General features: G+C 45.0%; 1 protein-coding gene across 1 annotated transcript in view; it reads right to left on the bottom strand.

The window, feature by feature from the left end:
- Positions 1–21,242, bottom strand: part of GHRHR (growth hormone releasing hormone receptor) — a 41,813-nt gene extending 20,571 nt beyond the window's left edge. Inside the window, exons 1-9 of the mRNA XM_035129516.3 lie at positions 21,179–21,242; positions 18,603–18,617; positions 15,890–15,973; positions 8,397–8,504; positions 8,007–8,104; positions 2,912–3,009; positions 2,090–2,222; positions 226–379; positions 73–133 (exon numbers count right to left, since the gene is read on the bottom strand). Coding sequence (XP_034985407.1) covers positions 73–133; positions 226–379; positions 2,090–2,222; positions 2,912–3,009; positions 8,007–8,104; positions 8,397–8,504; positions 15,890–15,973; positions 18,603–18,617; positions 21,179–21,242 — 815 coding nt within the window. The remainder of the gene's footprint in view (positions 1–72; positions 134–225; positions 380–2,089; positions 2,223–2,911; positions 3,010–8,006; positions 8,105–8,396; positions 8,505–15,889; positions 15,974–18,602; positions 18,618–21,178) is intronic.
- Positions 21,243–24,101: the final 2,859 nt, after the last annotated feature.

Below are 24,101 nucleotides of genomic sequence, written 5' to 3'. Positions count from 1 at the left end.
GATTACTTTCTTGTCTCCTGTGCCCTCCCCCCACCCTCATTTTTATGAATCTGAACATAGGACATGACTCACGAAATGTCTTCGAAATGCACCTTGACTAATATCCACAGTATGGTAAAAAACGTCGGAACACCTGTAGGATGGAAAGCAGAGGACATGGTGATTTTTATGGGTGCAATCAAGCCAGTCTGAGGTCCACCGCTACTGCAAGGCCTCCTCACTTACCCCAGCCAAACAGCATGAGCCACCAGTAATATTTTCTTCCATGGGGAAAGGAGGATAGCAGCAGGCAGTTGAGGTAGAGAGCCTCCACCAGCAGCCACATGAAGTTAGCCATTGTGAAATATTGACAGAAAACCACCGAGATCTTGCATTCGGTCTAAAGAACGCAGAAAACGAAACATCAATGAACACCTTCATTTGCAGGGCATTGCTTTGGTTGTGTGTGTGTGTGAGTGTGTGTGTGTGTGTGTGTGTGTGTGTGTGTGGCTGATATTATTGTTGCTATTATTTCTTAAATCTGCATACATATCAAAGCACTCATGGCAGTTCACAGCACAGAAATACAAAACAGAAACACAAAAGACATAATACGAACAAGAATAAAACAAACCCAGAACCCTTCCATGTGTGCCCCTATGGCACAAACTATAGGCTCCCATGTTGCACAAACTACCCCTGAAACTCAGGGGAGCTTCAGAAGGAAGTTATGGAGAAGGTAGAAACGTTTGTTAGAATCCGAAAGCAAAAGGGGGAAAAAACTCCAGTTGTTGTGGACTACAACTCCCATAATCCATGGCCATTGTCTGTATTTGCTGGGGCTTATGGCAGTTGGAGTACAACATCTGGGCACAGGTTCCTCAGCCCAATTCTAACAGCATCCTGTGTGTAGGATTTGTAGATTTGGGGCATATCAGTTTCTCATTTTTCAAATTCTCCACATTTTGCAGCAATTTCTGAGTTTTGTTTGTAAGAGATTCGTCAGCTTTTAGTACAATTTTCTTTCACCAACGTACAGTACAGGTTTCCACGAGCAGTTTCCCCAAATATAATGCATTTTGTATGTTATTTCTACTCATAAGTTCATTTTTTTAATGTCTGCTTCCCCACAGTGCTATTTTTCTAGATAAAGAAGTGCCAGAACTCACCATGAACGCCTCCCTTGTTCTCTTAGAACCACAATGGTGCCCAACCTGAGAGGTGCTGGAACAGAGTTCTGGTGAGTTCCAGCTGAAAAAAAAGATCTCTACTTCCCCTGGTATGTTCATTTTTGTAAACCTTGTTTGCAGTTGGAGGCAGCAAAGCTTCCAAATTTGCTTGAAACCAAATGAGGGGAGGGCTGTTTGTGGGTTTCCATGGGCACCTGGTGAGAACAGGATGTCGGATTAGATGGGCCACTGGCCTGATCCTGCAGGCTCTTATGTTTGGAGAACTACATCACAAAATTCAGATAAGTGTGAATTTGGAAAACTAGCTCTGTTTCGGGGTTTGCATATTATCATCATTATCGTTATTATTAAATTTATACTCCAACTTTTCCCCTGACAGGGACTCAAGTTGGTTTACAGATTAAAGAATGAGAACAGCTAAGAACAAAATGTTTTGGAAAACGCTGATTTGATAGATTCAGCATTAAATGAGTGCTATGTTGCTCCCATCCCTCTCAGGGACTGGTTAGGCACAGAGAAGTGGTGGAGAATCCGGCACCTTCAGTCTCGGCAACTGATTCATGCAATTGAGCTGCTGTGCTCATAAGGCCTGACACCCAGCCAAGGCTGTGAAGATTGGATTCTTGTTGACAAAAAGTTTACTCCGACTTTGAATGGTGTGATTTGCTGCCGCTTCACTCTGTGACAGACCCTGTCTTCAGCTGAAAGCAGAAGCCAGATAACATGAAGCTTTGTTCTGCTAGAGCCAGGCAGTTGGTGTCCTCCCCCCTCCTTTAGGTTCTTCTGAAGGTTTCCAGGCTATAGTTTGTGCTTTAGGAGAAGGACCAAGCAGAAGAAAGTGGCTCTGGTACCCACGTGGTCATGACACACACAGATGAAAACCAGAGATAAAAGCAAGTCACACTTTTTTTACACCTTACCGTGGAAAAGCTACAGTAGTCAATATCTTCTGTTCTGAAAAGAACCTCATCCTTGACAAAGACGGCAATGGTCTTCAGGATGAAGGTGAAAAAGAGATGGACGTGGATGTAGTTTCTGGGGCAACGGAGCCTCCTGCAGGAGCAGAACATGGAACCATAAGAGGCTGATGGCAGAAGCTAAGAGACTGACAGTGTCAATCCTATGCTTGTCTACCTAGTAAACTTAAGTAGTAGTAACAGTAATCATCACCGTCATCATAATTTTATTATTTGTACCCTGGGGTTGCCCCAGTCATTCTGGGCAGCTTCCAACGCATTAAAAACTTCCTGATACGGGGCTGCCTTCAGATGTCTACTGAAAGGTGTATAGCTCCTTGAGATCTGATGGGAGGGCATTCCACAGGGTGGCCACCACCACCAAGAAGGTCCTCTGCCTGGTTCCCTGTAACTTGGCTTCTTGCAATGAGGGAACCACCAGAAGGCCCTCGGAGCTGGACCTCAGTGTCCGGGCTGAATGACGGGGGTGGAGATGGTCCTTCAGGTATACTGGGACAGAGACCATTGAGGGTTTTAAAGGTCAGCATCAACACTTTGTTTAGAAACATAATGGGAGCCAATGTAGATCCTTTAGGACCGGTGTTATATGGTTCTGACAGCCACTCGTTATTACCGGTCTAGCTGATGTAATAAAAGATAACTCAATGTTCAGGCAGAAATGAAATCCCTTTAGAGGAAGGGATTCTCCTGAAGTCATATCCCTCTCGTGATTCTTCCCCTCCCTTGGCACACAGCATGCTCCCTGCCAGGTTCCCACGAACATACCTGAATGCAATGAGGACCATGATGGCCAAAGCAAGGGAGGTGGTGGAGATGCTGTAGCCCACAGTGTAGATGGTTTTGACGGTTGTCAGATAGGAGTGCTGAAATGAAAGGAGAACAAGGGCATTGACAGGCTGAACCTCATTACGGAAAAGAATTGCATAGCAATTACTGGGCGAGCCAAGAATATTGAACCATTTGAAAAACGCCGTACTCGAGGACGATTTGGAGGTAACGTTGAACTATCTCCTGCAAAATAAAAATGGCTAAATCACAGAGCAACGAATGTACAAACAAAGAGATTGCTGCAAAGAGGGACATCATCATTATCTGGTAGGATAAATGCCCTGCTGTCTGTTATGCAATGGTCTGAGAACCTCACTGGCCTGGCTGCATTTGAACGTCAGCTTCATGTGGATATCCGTTTGGACACCTGGAGGCCATACATTAACTTATATGTTTGGCTTAAGGTATATGTCTTGGTATGGAGCAGGTGGTGCTGTGGTCTAAACCACTGAGCCTCTTGGGCTTGCTGATCAGAAGGTTGGCGGTTCGAATCCACACAATGGGGTGAGCTCCCGTTGCTCTGTCCTAGCTCCTGCCAACCTAGCAGTTCGAAAGCACGCCCTTGCAAGTAGATAAATAGTTACCACTGTGGCGGGAAGGTAAACAGCATTTCCATGCGCTCTGGTTTCCGTTACGGTGTTCCATTGTGCCAGAAGCGGTTTAGTCCTGCTGGACAAATTACCCAGAAAGTTGTCTGTGGACAAACGCCGGCTCCCTCAGCCTGCAAGCGAGATGAGCGCCACAACCCCATAGTCGCCTTTGACTGGACTTAACCATCCAGGGGTCCTTTACCTTTACTTACAAGTATTGGTGGCTTCTGTGCCCACTGGTGGTGGGGTTTTGTTATTTCTTATTTGTTCAATGCATTTCTATTCAACTCTTAAGCCAGGAAGGTTCCCACAGTGACTTACATACATCCATGTAAAGCAGGACAGTCTCTGCCCACAGGCTTACAATCAGAAAAAACACGCCACACTGGTCTCCCAGGGTAAGAGACTGGGAGGAGAAAGGGAAAATACCAGGTGAGAGCTGGGAGGAGCGACTAAGCATTACTTTTAAGAGAGGACTCCATATTGCACTTATTTTTGTTTGGATTTTTGTAATCGCTATTTTTAGCGAAGGGACCCAGGTGGCGCTGTGGGATAAACCACAGAGTCTAGGGCTTGCTGATCAGAAGGTCGGCAGTTCAAATCCCTGCAACGGGGTGAGCTCCCATTGCTCAGTCCCAGCTCCTGCCCACCTAGCAGTTCGAAAGCACGTCAAAGTGCAAGTAGATAAATAGGGACCGCTCCGGCGGGAAGGTAAACAGTGTTTCTGTGCGCTGCTCTGGGTCGCCAGAAGCAGCTTTGTCATGCTGGCCACATGACCCGGAAGCTGTCTACGGACAAACGCCGGCTCCCTCGGCCTATAGAGCGAGATGAGCGCCGCAACCCCAGAGTCGGACACGACTGGACCTGATGGTCAGGGGCACCTTTACCTTTAATCGCTATTTTATTGTATTATGGAAAACTTTAATAAAAATCGAATTACCAAAAAAAAAAAAAAACCACGACAACACAAGGGGAACGGGGAACGGGAAGGGTGGAGAGTGAAAACTCAGACACCAATTCTTAAACAGTTATTATTATTTACTATTTGTAAATTATTTCTCTCTCTCTCTCTCTCTCTCTCTCTCTCTCTCTCTCTCTCTCTCTCTCTCACACACACACACACACACACACACACACACACTTCTTTCCCCTTCCCTTTCCTTTTGCTAACTTTGTAAGTATTTTTTTTAAAAAAGAAAGAAAATAAATGCTTTTAAATAACTAACAATTCTCTGTGGGCTTTAGCTACTGTTCCAAAACACTACCGGCTTCCCGTTGCATTGAAATATTGCAAACAGAAAGCAGATTTGAGGCTTAATGGTCAATTATAAGCAAATAGCAGACAATAACAACACGCGTGAGCCACAACAATAATTCAGATTTCCGTTCTACTGCTTGGAAAAAGATGTGCACTTTTGAACAGGGAACACAGTGTGCCTTTCAGACCACTGTGGATAATCTTTCCTTTGTGGTTGTTTGTTTGTTTATTACCGCCGTCCCACTCTTTGGCCCCGGAGGGTTTCCAGCAAACAATTAAATATTGAAACTACTAGGTTAGAACAAAAACAAAAACAACAACCCACCATGAACAGAGCATATAATTATAAAATAGTGGAACAGTAAAAACAAATACCATAGAATCATAGAATTGTAGAGTTGCAGAGTTGGAAGGAGCCATGAGGGTCATCTAATCAAACTCCCTGCAATGCAGGAATCTTTTCCCCGACGTGGGGCTCGAACCCACAATTCCCATGCTATAAACAAATGAACAATCTGAGCCAAGCAAGCATAAGCTCCTGGAATTGGTCAGGTATAGATTCCAACAAATCTTCAGAAATATTGTGTACTCTACGCTGAACAACCAAACGGTTTTGAGCCTCGACATCCCTCCCTGCAGCCTGCTTCGAAAATAGCAATTGTTAGAGATACTTTTTTAGTCTTCGAAACCTCGGAGGAGGCAGGAGCACCACCGAGCTCATAACCTAGAAGCCTTGGAGCCGACCGTCTCAGCATCAGCAAGCACCAGGGGGTCCCCAAGAGGGTTGCTAAGCAACAGGGCTTTCCTTTCCAAGCAGAGCTCTGCCACTATTACTTTGGAGCAAATGTGTTGGAGTGGCCCAAACCTCCGAAGAGAAGCGGGAGATGGGCAGATTAAAGATATAAAAGAAGCATGAAGGCCAGTCTTCCACAGGAAAGGGAAGGGGTGGTGTTTTCTTCAACAAATATAAAACATGGCTGGGGGAAAACTGTTTCCCTCCAGGTGTCACACCAACCCCAGCTCGTGAGGATGACGGCCGAGGATGAGAAAACCTGCAATATTTGGATGACAACAGCTTCCCAACCCTGGTACAAAACCAAGGAAATGGCCCAGACTTGAGGTTGTTCAAGCTTGATCACTGCAGATGGTGACAGCAGTCACGAAATTAAAAGACGCCTGCTTCTTGGGAGAAAAGCAATGACAAACCTAGACAGCATCTTAAAAAGCAGAGACATCACCTTGCCGACAAAGGTCCGTATAGTTAAAGCTATGGTTTTCCCAGTAGTGATGTATGGAAGTGAGAGCTGGACCATAAAGAAGGCTGATCGCCGAAGAATTGATGCTTTTGAATTATGGTGCTGGAGGAGACTCATGAGTGTCCCATGGACTGCAAGAAGATCAAACCTATCCATTCTTAAGGAAATCAGCCCTGAATGCTCACTGGAAGGACAGATCGTGAAGCTGAGGCTCCAATCCTTTGGCCACCTCATGAGAAGAGAAGAATCCTTGGAAAAGACCCTGATGTTGGGAAAGATGGAGGGCATTAGGAGAAGGGGACGACAGAGGACGAGATGGCTGGACAGTGTTCTCGAAGCTACGAACGTGAGTTTGACCAAACTGCGGGAGGCAGTGCAAGACAGGAGTGCCTGGCGTGCTATGGTCCATGGGGTCACGAAGAGTCGGACACGACTAAACGACTAAACAACAACAACAAGCTGGGAATGGTTCAGACCAGCAAGGCCTTTGATGTTTCAAGGCAGAACAGGGAGCTGTCCACAGGTTCCCTGGCAGCAGTGGTGCTGAAGCTGAGCAGTAGCCCTTGTAGGGCTACTCAGAATATGTTGGAGGCTTGGACCAGAGGCCTGGGTTAGGGAGAAGGCAGGGTGGTGCCATTCTAGACTCTTGACTCAGATGTCAAACTGAGCACCCCTTTTGAATGGTAGCAATTCAATGACAAAGCAGTGTAGTGGCTAGATCAGGAGAGGGGGACTTACGGAGCTCCAGGTGTATTTGTACTTTGGCTCTCAACAGGCCTAGCCGGCATGCCCAGTAATCAGGGATAATGGGAGTCCAGCAGCATTGGGAGAGCTTCAAAGTCACACTCAACTATGAACCTAAGCCAATTCCTCTCTGTGTGTGTCTTTCTGTCTCTCTCCCTCCCTCTCTCCCTCCCTCCCTTTCTCTGTCACACCATGTACACCACCTTGAACTAGAGGGATACTGTAAATTTGATTCGGTTCACATTTAACTCATAACTGACCAAACCCACACTTTCCAAAAGCAATATGTGGACCAAAATTCAGCCATCCTTCAAAATTTACATTTTTTGGAATTTTGGAATGTCGTTTTCTTGCCAAGTACTGTGTACAAGAACGCGTATAGCGCACACAAAATAATCACGTTATGGAAAATAGTTTTGAAAAACCAAAGTGTATATTAGAAAGTGACCCTGAAATCTGACCGGTTTCGATGAAAATAAATCACATACAGGTGTGGAAATGTGGAGAACAGAACCTGAGATTTGAAAGAAGAGAAACAGGAAATTATCACACCCACCGAACCCTATTCTGAATTTATTGGAAGAAATGGGGGGACGTAAGAAATACGATCCCCTTCATGAATTGCCTTGTCGTGGCGAAGGGGCTTGAATAACTCCAAGCTTCCAAGAAGCTATGAGCTATGTTGTGCAGAGCCACCAAAGATGGACAGGTTATAGCCAAGAGTTTAGACTAAATGTCATGAACCTGGAGAAGGAACTGGCAAACCACTCCAGTATTTTGCCAAGAAAACTCCATGGACATAAATAAGGAGAAGCTTTGAGAAGAAAGTGAGAGTTTCCAAGGCATGCTCTGGTTCATGGTGTCATGGAGAGTCAAACACAACCAGGACAACTAAACAACAACAAGGAAATACATTGTGTGGTACCCAAATAGTAGGAGGAAGAGTCCTTCCCCGACTTGAAAGGTGTGCCAATCCATGAGATCCCCTATCAGCAAATAAACTCTAACTGCAGAGTTAATTCAATGCCAACTTTTTGAGGCACCATTCCTTGCCATCCATCATGCTTTACCTAAAAGCAGAAAGCATTGATCTCCAGCAGAAGATGTCCTCTTTCCTTTACCTTTCCCCTGCCTCCCAAATACCAGGGTGTATCATTTTGAGGTACTTATTCAGCTCTACCCACCTCATAAAGAGTAACCTCATCTTCCACTGGACATGCTGTGGAATAGGGCGGAAATGGGTCAGACCAGCCCTGAGCTGTACAGCTTCTTTTCACCGAGCCTATGAACAATAAGGGGGAAAGAAGTTAGAAATGTAAGATGGGATTCTCTCAGTTCCAAAGTGCCTCTTTTGAGTCCTTTTCTCTTGCAAACTGTGGGTCTCACAAACACTTGAGGCACCCCTACCATTTATGTCCCTTCTGCAAAAAAAAAATGTATTATTGGAAACATTGGGGGGAATTACTGAAAAAGATACCTCAGGTAACAATTTGCAAAGGGTTCAGCGCAGTTGTAAACAATGCCTAGAAACAAATCGACACAATGGGGGGCACGTCAAGCTACAGCACCCTCACCTGGCTGCTTTGTGAAGTGGAGAAGGATGCCTGGGCAGGTAAAGGTGAGCGTTTGTCCAGCATTTGTATCCGGCCAGCACAGGAGTTGGTCCCATATTCTCTTGCAACCTTGCAAAAGGAGGGGAAAAGGCACTTTGAAATCTCACATCTCTTTGCCATGCTTGGAAATGGGAATACAAAAGCAAATAGGATTATCCCAGTGCCTTGAACTGAGTCTAGAGGCTGATTTGTAACCTCTGGAGCTCCTTCAATATCATGGCTATGATATTCCTAAATCCATTGGAGGGCATCTCAACCAAATTGTCTCAAAACAGCATGCTTTCAAGGACCCATAAATTATTATCAGGCTAGACGTTGGCAGTGGGGACGGGACCACAAGGGGTGGGGGTGGGGGGGAGAGAAAAGGCTCTTGGTATTAGTTAAAGAAGGCTGATCGCTGAAGAATTGATGCTTTTGAATTATGGTGCTGGAGGAGACTCTTGAGAGTCCCATGGACTGCAAGAAGATCAAACCTCTCCATTCTGAAGGAAATCAGCCCTGAGTGCTCACTGGAAGGACAGATCCTGAAGCTGAGGCTCCAATACTTTGGCCACCTCACGAGAAGACTCCCTGGAAAAGACCCTGATGTTGGGAAAGATTGAGGGCACTAGGAGAAGGGGACGACAGAGGACAAGATGGTTGGACAGTGTTCTCGAAGCCACCAACATGAGTCTGACCAAACTGCAGGAGGCAGTGGAAGACAGGAGTGCCTGGCGTGCTCTGGTCCATGGGGTCACAAAGAGTCGGACACGACTAAACGACTAAACAACAACAACAATTAGTTAAGCCGTCCATATAGTAAGTTTTAAGAGGGAAAGTGGGAGGCGCTAACAGCCATTCAAATAAGACACTTTCAGATGCTTTAGGGAAATTCTTCCCAGGGAGCTTTGGTGAAACCTGTAAGCACATGAAATGCTCTGTTTGAATGTCTGCTAGCCGCTCCCGCATTCCTTCTTAGAACTTGTCAAATGCAGACATCATTGGATAGAGTCACTCCAGCTGCCTTTTCTTCCATTTCCCCTTTTTAAGTTAAACTATAGAAAGAGTTAAACTATGGAACTGCTCTCTCGGGAGGCAGTGATGGCCACCAAGTTGGGTGGCTTTTGAAGATGTTTAGACATATTTGTGAGCATTTTCACCCCTCCCATTCTGAAAATCTGGTGATATCTGCTGTTGGGAGGGAACAGTTAGGAATTGTTACTTTGTTGTTTTTCAGTCCTGACTCTGCTCTCTGCCGTGTGCTGTGTGCAGTTTAATATCTTCTGTAGACAAGATGGCTAAGTGAGAGGCTGTAACACTCACAAAGTCAGATCTGTAAATATGCAGTAGTTAATAGAAATAAATGAGGAATGTTTTGAAACCTCTACAAATGCTTCTGCTGTTCACTGCTGATTTGGTGCTCATAAAGCCCAGTTATGAGTCCATGATTCCCGGGTGTATGCTGAAGGTGTTCCAGACGTCCTGCCCAGGCATAGGGGCCTAAGAAGACCTGGACAGATCCTGGCATTTACCCACATATGGTAGCAGGCGGATGGTTGCTGGTAGCAGACTGGTGGTTGCAGATGGCTATTGATGGTTGGATAATTGGATGTTTCTGATCCATTTCCATCTGATGCTGCACATCGGAGTTGAGCTGTGAGCTGAAGCTGTTTTTCAAGCTGCTGTTTGATTTACAGAAAGGTATGTTGCTGGCTGCCAGGAAGACAGCAGAGACGCTTTTCCAGTTTGCCTGTTAATTGTGCTGAGTGGGGAGAGAAGTTGCTGAGAGAGTCAAGAGTATTTGGGGTGCATGAAGGGAAGTGTCTTGCTGTTAACTAAACACAGGCATGGCTTCTGCACATTCTGGCCAGATGTCTCTATCTTTTCCTCTCCTTACACCAGAGACCTATCCTACATGGCAGGTCAAAATGAAAGCACTTTTACAAAGGGAAAAGCTTTACCATATTATAGAAGATGACCCCCCTAATGAGGATGATGATGGATGGCCAGCGTGGCATGAGGCAGACATGAGAGCCAGGGGGACAATTATTCTGAGTGTCCAGGACCAGTTGTTGGTCAACTTGGAGAACCAGCAGACTGCACGGGCTGTTTGGAATAAACTTCGAGATATGCATCTAAGACAAAATGCAGGATCCAGTGTGCTTTTCTTTAAAAAGCTGTGTAGGCTGGAATTGCAGAAAGATGGTGATTTGCCCAGCCATCTAGCCCAATTAAAACGTCTCAGACAGGATCTTGTCCAGCGAGACTTAAATATTTCAGAAGCTGTTTTTGCAATGCTTATCATAAACAGTTTGGATGAATCTTATGATGCTGTAGCTGCTCAATTGTCGTCTTTGCCCAATGACCGTCTAACAGAAGATTATGTGTCTAGCGTGCTCTTGAATGAGTGGGATCGCAGACAGACTGCTAGAGAAAGCAGGGACAAGGCTGTTGGAAATGCCTACAAGCCTTCAACAGGGGAAAGTGAAAGTGTTGCAAAAGCTCTTAAAATGCGCCGCTGTTTTTCTTGCGGAGAGGTCGGCCATTTTAAAAATCAGTGTAAAAACTCTTCAAAGAAGAAGGGCAACTTCAAAGGCAAAGGGGGAGGAGGCCGAAAACCCCAAGGGCCAGCTGCATCAAAGGCTTTGATTTCACGCAGTTCTAATCAACTCACACGTTCTGTTTTTGTTGTCGACTCAGGAGCCACAAGGCACGTGGCCAATGATAAAAATCTCTTTCTTCATCTTGAGAAACAGGGAGGAGCAATTCATCAAGCGGATGGAACGACTATTAAAAGTTTGGCTCAGGGAACGGTTTCTTTGCAGAGCCTTAATGCAACAGTTAAAAATGTTATGTATGCTCCTCATTTGCAGGATAATCTCTTGAGTGTTTCTCAGCTAGACGCTCAAGGATTTAAAGTGGTGTTTGCAAACTCTCGGTGTGAAATTCTTCGAGACAACAAACTCATTCTTTATGCTAAGTGTGTTGATGGTTTATATGTATTGCCTTTTGTTACAGGTACAGCTGCTGGAGCAACTAAAGAAACTGAAAAGGCGTGCTGTAATATATCAGTAGATAAGAATGAGAAATTGCATAACCATTGTATTCATGATTATCATCGTTTGTTTGGTCATTTGCATTTCCAGGCAGTAGGTAAAATGCAAAATATGGTTGAGGGCATGAAAGTTCAAAAGTGTCCTTATCATATGAAATGTGTCTCATGTGCAGAGAACAAAATTAAGCAAGCTCCCAAAGGTACAAAATCTGGGAGGGAGGTTAAGAAACCTTATGAGATTGTGCATGCAGACTTGGTTGGACCTCTAGCGCTCTCTAGAGGAAACTCATGTTATTTTTTGGTTCTGATAGATGCCTATTCTAGATATGTTTGGGTCTATATGTTACAAAAGAAGTCTGAAGCCTTCTCCAAGTTTCAAAAATTTTGTGCATGGCTCAGGAATGTTCACGATGAGCATGTACGTTGTCTTTTCACTGACAGGGGTGGAGAATTTTGTTCAGAACAGTTTGAAAACTTTACTGCAGAACAGGGCATAGAGCACATGACTGCCACGCCCAGATCTCCATGGCAGAATGGTTTATGTGAAAGAGTAAACCAGACCTTGCAACAAGGAATTAAAACTCTGTTGCATGATTCAGGCCTACCCAACCCCTTCTGGGCTGAAGCTCTATCGTGTTTCACCTATATTTACAACCGCAGGTATCAATCAGCCATTGATTGCACCCCATACGAAATGCTGTTCAAAAGGAAACCGTTTGTAAAACATTTAAAAATTTTCGGTTCTGAAGTTTGGGTGCACACTCTGCAAGGTGACAAACTGAGCAAATCTGGTCAACATGGCATTTTTCTAGGTTATGAAAAAGGTTCCTATCGTGTGCTGATGACAGACACAAACACAATTAGGCTGACCAGAAGCATGGATTGTAATCCAAAATGGGACAAAGTTGGCATTTTTCAATGTCATCCCATTTCAGATGATGAGGTGGTTAAACCAATTAACAAAGAGGCAAAACCTGTAATTGATGCTGATGGTAGCACAGATTCTGACACTGATACAGATGATCAGAATGAAAAGACCTCTTTTAAGAAATCAGATGGGTCTCACACTGATCTAGAGGTAGAATCTTTGCCAGATACAGGTCACCATTCTCCCAAGGAGGAGGAACCAGACCCAGAGGATCCCAGAGTATTGCGTAGATCTGAGAGAACTACCAAGGGACAAGCACCTAAACGATTTTCTAAAGAATTTGCTAAAGCTGCTATTTCAGATATGGCTGCCACTAGCAACCCAAACTCAGTTTTTGAACCAACTAACTACAAAGAGGTTCAAAATTTACCTGAAAAAGATGCTGAACCTTGGCTTAACGCCATGAAAGCTGAATTGAATTCCCTAAAGCAAAATGACACGTGGGAATTGGTTCCAGCAGAACCAGGCATGAAACTTGTAGACAGCAGGTGGATTTACAAAACCAAGACTGATCAGACTGGTAAAGTGGTCAGATATAAAGCCAGATTAGTTGCACGTGGTTTTTCTCAAGTTCCTGATCAGGACTATCATGAGACATATTCACCGACAGTCAAATTTGAGACAGTTAGGCTGTTGATGAAAATTGCTGCAGAAGAGGGCATGACCATATCTCATCACGACGTTAATACTGCGTTTTTGTACGGAATTCTCAATGAGAGTATTTACATGTCACCGCCAGACGGAGTGCAGATAAAAAAGGGAATGGTGTGTAAATTAAAAAAATCCCTGTATGGTCTAAAACAAAGCGCTCGATGCTGGCACACTAAGCTGACAGAAGTGCTGTTTTCCTTAGGTTTCAAGCAAGGAAAGGCTGATTCTTGTGTTTTTGTTAAAGAATCTAACCAGCACAAATTGTACTGCATTTGTTTTGTGGATGATATTTTGTTTTTCTGGAAGGATGCAAATATTTACAAAACCACTCTTGCAAAACTGCAAAAGCATTTTGATATGAAAGACCTAGGGGAAGTCAGCAATTATCTCTCACTGGAAGTAGAGAGAAATAAGCAAGGTGATGTTTTGCTGCATCAATCACGTAAGATAAATGATGTGATTGAAAAATTAAATCTGACAGATGCCAATTCTGTAGACACCCCCATGGTCACAGGGTACCAACATGATACTAATGCTAATGTTTTTCCTGACACTACATTGTTCAGAAGTGTGTTGGGTAAACTTAGTTTTATAGCAAGGTGCACAAGACCAGACATTGCTGTTAGCGTAAATTTGCTCAGCAGATATGTAAATAAACCTACAGTGCAAGACTGGAAGGCGCTGAAACGCATAGTTAGGTATTTAAAAGGCACTATGCATTACAGGTTGAAGCTTACTAGCCAAAACTCTGGAGGTCTTGAGATCTATGCCGATGCCAGTTTTGGTAGTGATACAACTGATGGCAAGAGCACCTCAGGTGTGTGTTATTTGTACAATCAGTGCCTATTTGATTGGTCTTGTAAGAAACAGGCAACAATAAGCATGAGTTCATGTGAAGCAGAACTCAACGCTTTAAATTTTTCCCTCATGAATGTAGAGTGGTTATTGCAACTATGTGAGGATATGAGAGTTAAAATTTGTTGTCCAATTCAAGTTTATCAGGACAACAAAGCCTGCATAGAACTAATCCATTCAGAAGGGTGCAAGCAAAGAACAAAACATTTGCTAATCAAATTGCACCGTGCCAGAGAATGCATTCAGAAGGGAGTTGTAAAAGTCTCATATATGCCAGGGAAAGAAATACCTGCTGATGCTTTGACTAAAGCTGTTAATAAGGAACAACTTGGTATATATGTAAAGAAATTGCTTTTGTGCTAGATTTTCATAATGGTCAGAATGAAAAGGGGGAGGTTGTGAGCATTTTCACCCCTCCCATTCTGAAAATCTGGTGATATCTGCTGTTGGGAGGGAACAGTTAGGAATTGTTACTTTGTTGTTTTTCAGTCCTGACTCTGCTCTCTGCCGTGTGCTGTGTGCAGTTTAATATCTTCTGTAGACAAGATGGCTAAGTGAGAGGCTGTAACACTCACAAAGTCAGATCTGTAAATATGCAGTAGTTAATAGAAATAAATGAGGAATGTTTTGAAACCTCTACAAATGCTTCTGCTGTTCACTGCTGATTTGGTGCTCATAAAGCCCAGTTATGAGTCCATGATTCCCGGGTGTATGCTGAAGGTGTTCCAGACGTCCTGCCCAGGCATAGGGGCCTAAGAAGACCTGGACAGATCCTGGCATTTACCCACAATATTCACAGAGGATAGGCTGGATGGCTATGCTTTGTCTCCATGGTTGGAGGCAACTGCATAAGGAGAGAGTACTCTTATGGACGGGTGGCGCTGTGGTTTAAACCACAGAGCCTAGGGCTTGCCGGTCAGAAGGTCGCGGTTCGAATCCTTCCGACGGGGTGAGCTCCCGTTGTTCAGTCCCAGCTCCTGCCCACCTACCAGTTTGAAAGCACGTCAAGTGCAAGTAGATAAATAGGAACCGCTCTGGCGGGAAGGTAAATGGTGTTTCCGTGCGCTGCTCTGGTTTTGCCAGAAGTGGCTTAATCATGCTGGCCACATGACCCGTAAAAGCTGTCTGCGGAAGCGGACAAACACCGGCTCCCTTGGCCTGTAAAGCGAGATGAGCATGCAACCCCAGAGTCATCCGTGACTGGACCTAACAGTCAGGGGTCCCTTTACCTTTACTCTTATGCCCAAGTCCTGCAAGCATCTGTTTGGCCACTGTGAGAACAGGATACTGGCCTGATCCATCAGACTCCTCTGTTTTTCCTTTTTTTCTTGTGTTTGGGTTTTTAAATACTTAGCCTGATGGAGAACTCTGCAGAGCTAGGAAACTTGTGCACTATTTTGTGGCATTTTGGTTGGCCTAAATCAAGGGCTTGCTCTAATAGGGACATTGGGATTTTCCTTATGAAATCCCGGCTCTTCCTTTACATTTTGTGTGACTGATGCAATGTACTCACTGAAATTCACCCCAACCAGTAACCAGGCAGCCTCATTCTGGACCCCTTGAAACACCCAAACTATATTAAAGGGTGTTCCCACACCGAGTGAAAGTTAGCAATCAAACTGCAAAGTGAATGAAGGCAACACCAGGCTCCAAGACAGTCACCTAAGCAAAACACAGGCTACACACTGTGGCCCAACACCTTAACGCTGACTACATCTCTGTAAAATAGATATATGCGGGCTGCTTGCACACCCTTCTTTGCCCACCATCCCTGCAAGTGAAAGGCATGATCAGAGTTTGAGGACGTTGTTTCAGCCAAACAAAGGACACTTAAGGAGGGTGTGAAGCAGAATTGGTGAGCGGCATGGCTTGGGCCAAGCATCAAGAGTTAGATTGGAGGTCTGGGGGTCCCAAGGCATGAAATTTCCCAAACTTGAGATATCCAATGCCTCTCCAGAGATCCAAACACTTCTTCTTCTAAGGTACCTGCTGTTTCATTCATGTGCTGCTGGATCTCCTTGAGGCACTCACTCTCGTTTTTCTTCCATTCTGTTAAAGCTTCGCATTCTGCTTGAGACATTCCAAGACCCTGGAAACAGGTGAGAAATAAGAAGCTGGGCACATTGGTACAACCTCTCCTTCTTTCCCTCCCTGCACCCCCACCCCCCAAAAATCTCCTTATAGTACAGTCCTAACTACGGTCCCATCTGCACCATACATCTAAAGCATGGGTAGGCAAACTAAGGCCCGGGGGCCGGATCCTGCCCAATTGCCTTCTAGATCCAGCCCACGGACGGTCCGGGAATCAGCGTGTTTTTACATGAGTAGAATGTGTCCTTTTATTTAAAATGCATCTCGGGGTTATTTATGGGGCATAGGAATTCGTTCATTCCCCCCCGCCCAAATATATATATATAGTCCGGCCCCCCACAAGGTCTGAGGGACAGTGGACTGGCCCCCTGCTGAAAAAGTTTGCTGACCCCTGAAAAGGATTATGATACCACTTTAAACAATCATGGCTACCCCCAGCAAAGAAACCTGGGAACTGTAGTTTGTTAAAGACGACGATGTGAGTTGTTAGGAGATTCTATTCACCTCCTAAACCTACAATTCCCAAAGTGTTCTATCAGTCAATCCCTCTTCCCTGGTAACTCTGGAAATTGTAGCCCTCTGAGGCAAATAACAGTCCCCTAACAATTCTCAGCATCCCTAGGAAACTACAGTTCCCATGATTCTTTGGGAGGGGACCTATGGCTGTTTAAAGTGGTACGGTATTACTTTACATGCATGGTGCCCATGTCTACTCAAATGCCCCTCCTATTGAATACAACGGGACTTACTCTAGGGTAAGTAGGGTGAGGATTGCAGCCTTTGTTGTTTGTGATGCTATTGAGCGATGTATTCCTCCCCCCCCCCTTCTTCCTTTCACATCCTACATCAGTTCACTACGTCAATCATCACTCAGTTGTTGAAAATGGTGTGACATGTAATAGTTACTGAATAAATGGCTCAACATTGGGTACATCTGGTGCTCAGAAAAAGGGGGAAATGTCATGGAATCATAGAATTGTAGAGTTGGAAGGAACTCTGAGGATCATCTAGTCCAACTGCCAGGGCCGGCTTACCCATAGGTGCTAGGGGTGTGGGGCACCCGGGCGCCGGGCTCTCAGGGGCACCAGGCCGAGAATCCGGGGCCAAAATTTGGAGTCCGGGGATTGAAGAGCGAGCCTAGCCGACAACCATGGAGCAGAGCCCATTGGCGCACTGCAGGCTTTTCTGCTGTGGGCGCTGAGGTGGCTGGCCGGCTCCTCCCTCCTGCAAGCCTGGGATTGGTGGGCCATTGAGAGGCACATGCATGCTGCTCACACGAGGTGCACAGCTTCTCTCCCAAGCCCCCCCCAAAAGCTCAACAACTCTGAGCTGCCCCCCTAAAAAAAAGCTCAAAAACTTTGGCCTGCCCCCCCCCAAAAAATTGTGGGCTCTGGGCAGTTTTTTGCACCCTGGTGCCACATATGCTAAAGACAGCCCTTCCAACTGCCTACAGTGCAGGAATATGCAGCTGTCCCATACGGGGATCGAACCTGCAACCTTGGTGTTATCAGCACCAGGCTCTAACCAACTGAGCTATGCAACCACTCCTTCCTGGAGACCACCACCTTTTAGGAACACAAAGGATGCTGCCTTATGCAGAATCAAAGCAGTACTCCATCAAGCCCAGCATTGTCTACAATGAATGGCAGAGGCTCCCCAGCTTTGCCTGGCATTGCAAGAGATTGAACCTGGGACCTTCTTAATGAAAGACAGATGCTCTGCCACTAAGCTACGGTCTTTCTTCAATTGTCAGCCTGATGCAGCTTTTGCCATTTTTACCCCTGCAAGTTTGGGAAAGCTTTGTAAGACTGGCCTTCTATCCCTTAACGAACAAGTAAATTAGCACCACCAGGGGCTCTCTGCTAATCCTGCTTTGGACCACCCAATTTTCTGTGAATCACAGCCAATTTAAAAACTAGGAGGACATATACAGAAGATGATATATATTAATTTGCTTTTCAAAAGGGCAAATATATGTTTCTCCAAATGCACCAAGCCATCTACAGATGACTATATAACAGTAACACCAGTCCAGAAAGACCTACATTGGCTCCCAGTACATTTCTGAGTACAATTCAAAGTGTTGGTGCTGACCTTTAAAGCCCTAAACGGCCTCGGTCCTGTATACCTGAAGGAGCGTCTCCACCTCCATCGCTCTGCCCAGACACTGAGGTCCAGTGCCGAGGGCCTTTTGGCGGTTCCCTTACTGCAAGAAGTGAAGTTACAGGGAACCAGGCAAAGAGCCTTCTCGGTGGTGGAACGCCCTCCCATCAGATGTCAAGGAAATAAACAACTAGCCCTCTTTAGAGAAGTTGTTAATGTTTGATGTTTTATTGTATTTTTAATATTTTGTTGGAAGCCACCCAGAGTGGCTGGGGAAACCCAGCCAGATGGGAGGGGTATAAATTATTATTATTATTATTATTATTATTATTATTATTATTATTATTATTTTCCCCTTGCATTCTGGGAATCAACACATGGTTGCAAACTTTCCTTTTGGCCTCTGCTCCTGATTCTTTTGACTAGTCATGGCAGGATGCTACAACTCATTGATTTGTTCTCGTTAAGGGGCGGGAGAGAATGAGGCCCGGAAAAATCAAAACACGGTGTAATCGACCTACTGGACAGGTGGCTTAGCTGCTGCTGCTCAGCTCATTTCCACACCAGCGGGATAAATATTCAGCAAGTTTTCCAGATCTCTGGATCATATATATTTTTCGGGTCACAAAGAGTGCAGAAGGCAATGATTCCCTAATGCATGTGTTTCCCCTATTCATATTCACACCGTTCTTCATTAATGAAGAGGCCTCCAGCCAAATACATGGCTGGAGATGGCAAATACTTCATCCACTGCAAGTCTTCTATTTGCCACCCTCCTCTCATTTCTGTAAGAAAGTAAAAAGAGCCTGCTCCCCCCCCCTCCTCCAAACACTGTCCAAAAATGGGAGCCTGTGTTATACAAAACCTTTTGGGTGCCCCTAGATTACGGATGGGGAGAACTTCACAACCGATCCCTTTTCCCATGGAACTCTGGGAATTGTAGTTCCGTGAGAGGGGAAAGGGTCTCTAAACAACTCTCAGCACCTTTAACAAACTACAGGCTTCTTTGGGGGAAGCCATGACGATTTCAAGTGGGATTATAGTGATTTACAAGGGAAGTGCAGATGAGATGGTGAGATTTATGAATCTAAATCTTCCTAGTTCAAAAATTCTAGCCAGTACACAATCATTGAAATGTGCACATTGATTGAAATGCCATGGGGCACTGAATGACTTAACCACACAGGACCAAAGTAGATGCCATAGCATTCCCTTCTTTAAGGGTAAAGTAAAGTAAAGGGACCCCTGACCATTAGGTCCAGTCGCGGACGACTCTGGGGTTGCGGCGCTCATCTCGCTTTACTGGCCAAGGGAGCCGGTGTACAGCTTCCGGGTCATGTGACCAGCATGACTAAGTCACTTCTGGCGAACCAGAGCAGTGCATGGAAACGCCATTTACCTTCCCACTGGAGCGGTACCTATTTATCTACTTGCACTTTGACGTGCTTTCGAACTGCTAGGTTGGCAGGAGCAGGGACAGAACAACGGGAGCTCACCCCGTCCCGGGATTCGAACCACCAACCTTCTGATCAGCAAGCCCTAGGCTCTGTGGTTTAACCCACAGTGCCAAGTTTAAATAATATATAGTGGTAGCTTGGTTTACAAACTTAATCCGTTCCGGAAGTCCGTTCTTAAACCAAAGCGTTCTTAAACCAAGGCGTGCTTTCCCATAGCAGCAGGGGACTCAATTTACAAATGGAACACACTCAACAGGAAGCCAAACATGTTCTGCTTCCAAGGCAAAGTTCACAAATCAAAACACCGACTTCTGGGTTTTCAGCATTCTTAATCCAAGTTGTTCATAAACTAAGATGTTCTTAAACCAAGGTCCCACTGTATAGCCAGAGCAGAGGGTTCCAACATTATTACTAACTGGGGGTGGGGAGTTTAAACCCTCAAAAAGTCTTCCCTGGATTTGGAGGTGTTTGGTAACAATGGCTAACACCCCCTTTAATGGATTTGCTCATCAATGGGGTTGGTGGGACAAATTCAGAAGAGCTTGGAGGTGATGGGTTATCAAGAGTCAGTTCAGCCTAGCTTCAGGCAAAATCACTAGATTCAAACTGGGAGCCAATTTTTTTGAGAAACATGGATCATCCCGGTGTTTGAGAAAAACATCACATGAATTAAGCCTTTGGTCCATATGTTGAACTGAAACTTTGGGGCTCTCTCGGGCATCTTTCAGATTTTGCTTCCGAAATAAAGCTCTGAGGCTCACTCTGAATGAGGTCAGACCTCAAGCTTTGGCAGTGGGTTTTAAATGGCAACTTGCCACTGTGAATATTTTCACAACCATCGCACACACCCTCCCCTTAAATCCTCAATTTTTCTACAGCTGCAAATCTTGAGAACACTCCGAAAGTAGGAAAACCTGTATCTGGAGTTTTTGCAAGCTAACTGACTGGAGAATTTCTTTCTCCCATATTTGCTTCGCTACAGATGGAAAACATAGAGTGGATTTTGCAGACAAGATTGGCAATTTCCCCAATTACTTGATTTATATTTCAAATAATGTACAAGTGACCTTTAGCAGAATACCGGAAGGGGTGAGGTAGTTGGCAGGGCAGCCTGGAACACAGGAATTGCCAAGTCAAAGCATCAGTCCACCCAGTTCTGCATTGTCCACACTGACTGGCAGCAGCTCCCGAGGTTTGGGGCATCTCCATGCCTATCGTAGATGTCGGGACCACTCAGCAAGACATTTCAAGCAATACTCAAGGTGACAAACCAACAGACCACACAGAGTTGCCACTCCATCCCTACACAATGTTTCCCAAGCTCTGTCCCATCATTGTATCAGAACAAGCCCTTAAATTTCCTCATTTATTCTGCCTATCCTTAGTGCTTCTGAAAAACAGAACTGGAGCTCTCTAAATCAGAGTTTGTGTTCACAGGCAAGCGATGCAATCTGACAGTCAAAAGAAATCCCATTAGCGCACCTTCCTCTGCCCTTCTCTGAGCATCTTCTGCCAAATCAACGCCAAAAGAAAGAAAGATTGATGCGATATCAAACAGGGATCTGATCCGAGCAGAAGTGGACAGATACACGGGAACGACGACAACAAGACTTGGACTGTTTACTTACAAGAGACGGCAGAGTCAACAGGAAGAAGATGCGGCCGTTCCGTATATTTCCCGAGTTCATGTTGCAGGAGTTAGAGAGGCACCCTCACTTCCGAGCATCCCTCTCGCCTCTCGCCTCCCTACTGCCTGTTGCTGATCTGAAGCACACAAATGACCAACAGAACTGGTGAATATGTGTAGTGGAAGTGGGGAGGGGGAGTGGTGGAGATGAGAGAGGGGGGGGGACTCAATATTATTAGCAACTCTCTAGGCTGCGATTGACTTGTCTTCCACCTGTGTGCATTCTGCCAGTTACTGCCAAAGGGAGCTGGCAAGTCCCTCAAAAATTGCAACACGAACAGTGACAAGACAAAAGATGTGCAAGGACCTGCTCAAGTTGACTGCTTTCATGCAAATCAATGCAACTTGCACAGGCAGGAAACATATTAATTGGGAAGGTGGGTGTTTCAAGCAAGCAGAGGCATAGGAGTTTGTGGCTGGGGAAACCCAGCCAGATGGGCGGGGTATAAATAATATATTATTATTATTATTATTATTATTATTATTATTATTATTATTATTAGGTCAGGTGATACCTGGTGCAGAAAATTTATTGTCTCCCCGTCCCCCACATGGATTTTATTTTTAATTTTTGCCTGCAAAAATGGTTTTACGTTATTTCATATTTTCTTACAAAGGAATAATAATGAATAACAACAACAACAACAACAACTTTTATTTCTATCCCGCCCTCCTCGGCCAAAGTCGGGCTCAGGGCTGCTAATATCAGATACATAACATTGGTATAAAATCAAACAACGATTAAATTACGTCCTAAAATATGTCAAAATCAAATTGAAGTCTAATTAGATGGCTTTCCGCAGGGTTAGAATTGGGAACAGTAAGTGCTCCACTGAATTGAAATTTCAGCCTTCACGACATAGGAAAACAGCCAAGTAAATAGCTATTTTCGTGGAGGAGGGTCAAGATGTTAACTGATATGCATGAAATTTCATATATACCTATATAAACCATAGCGTAGTAAGAGAAGACCTTTGGAGCAGGCTTTTTTTTAAAAATGTTTTTTATGAACCACCCTAGTAGGGCAGTAATTGTTCCTTGATAATTTGTCACCCCCCTCCATGATGGAACTTGGGACGACCCGCCCCCACTTCCTACGCCCCTGCAAGCAAGGAGCTGGATAGTTTGGGGCTATGTGTGAAGGGAGAAGGAAAGCTGACTTCCCCAACCTGATACTGTGGGCTGATGCTTTGGACTACAACTCCCATCATCCATGACCATTGGCTATGTTGGATGGGCCTGATGGAAGCTGGAGTCCAACAACATTGGGAGAGCATCAACTTGTGTCTCTGGACTCAGTCTCCCATCCCTGAGCATTGGAAAATAAGAAGCCAACAGTGGTCCATCCTGCCCAGTAGTGTCCACTGACTGACAGCAGCACTCCAGGGTTTCAGATATCCCAGGGCTACCTGAAGATGCTGCAGTTTGAACCTGGGTCCTTCTGCAGGTGGGGCTGGTGCTCTGTCATTGAGCTATGGCTCTTTCCAACCTGGATGCCCTCCTGTCATCGTTGAGGTTGAGGACTACAACTCCTGTCATCCTGAAGGAGCGTCTCCGCACCCATTGTTCAGCCTGGACACTGAGGTCCAGCTCTGAGGGCCTTTGGGTGAGCCCTTCATTTGAGAAGTGAGGTTACAGGGAACAAGGCGGAGGGCCTTCTCGGTAGTGGCACCTTCCCTGGGGAACACCCTCCCATCAGATGCCAAGGAGAAAAATAACAATGGAACTTTAAGAAGACATCTGATAGCAGCTCTGTATCAGGAAGTTATTAATGTCTGGTGTTTTATTATGTTTTTATATGTGCTGGAAGCTACTCAGAGCAGCTGGGGAAACTCAGCAGGATGGGTGGGATATTATCCAGGGCGACTGTTTATCAGCTCCATCTGGTACGCAGGCTGAGACCCTACCTTCCCACAGACTGTCTCGCCAGAGTGGTGCATGCTCTGGTTATCTCCCGCTTGGACTACTGCAATGCACTCTACGTGGGGCTACCTTTGAAGGTGACCCGGAAACTGCAATTACACCCTTAGTTTAATGACACACCCTACAACGATGGATTCTCTGGGTCACAAAGTACAGTCAGATCGCAATGGGGAGAGGGGAGGTACCCTCCCAACTCTGAGCATGCGGGAAGAGTAATTGGTGGCAATGAATTAATTTTAATTATGCCTAAAATGGGCAGATGGGTTTTGATGAGTAGTGGAGTTGATTCGAGGAAACGTTGAATAGGAAGCTTTAAATTGCACTAAGTAGGAGGCTCAGGTGAGTGAGTGAGATATAGAGCTAACAGGAGCTATTTTTCTGTCCTGGTTAGAAATGTTTCCTCTCATATGAGAACACATATTTCACCATGACAAGGTAAGCTTGAAATGCTTCACTGGCTAAAGTTCCAAATGATTTCTGTAAGTGCCCTGTGAATAAGGCAGAAAAACTGAAGCCTGGAGGAAGAAAACTTTTAAGAAGCTGATTTTGACACTAAACTGCATATCTTGCATTGAACATGGACTCCCAAAATGGGATTGTTTACAGGAGCTGTAGCTCATGGATCCCATCAATATGGAAATTAACAGCGCTGACACTAAACTGGCCTATTTATATCTTCCACGCAGGAGGAACATTTTTGCATAGAAACAAGTAACCCACTCCCATTGTAGCAACTTAGCCTCTGGCCTTCGGCCGTATCAAAAACAAATGTAATCAATGCATCTCAGTGTAGCCAGCCAAGTAGGTAGATTAATCTGTTTGTGAATGAAGGGACTTTAAAAACAAAACCAAATAGCAGCTAACCAGGTAATTTGAAACATTTCCATGGCTGTCAGGGACGAAATCTGTCCAAGTTCTGTTGCTGCATACAAAACAG

This window comes from Zootoca vivipara, chromosome 11 (genome assembly GCF_965207765.1).
Source record: "Zootoca vivipara chromosome 11, rZooViv2.hap1.1, whole genome shotgun sequence".
NCBI lineage: Eukaryota > Metazoa > Chordata > Lepidosauria > Squamata > Lacertidae > Zootoca > Zootoca vivipara.
The sequence above is the reverse complement of the archived record's forward strand: the minus strand, read 5'-3'. Positions and strand labels throughout refer to the sequence as shown.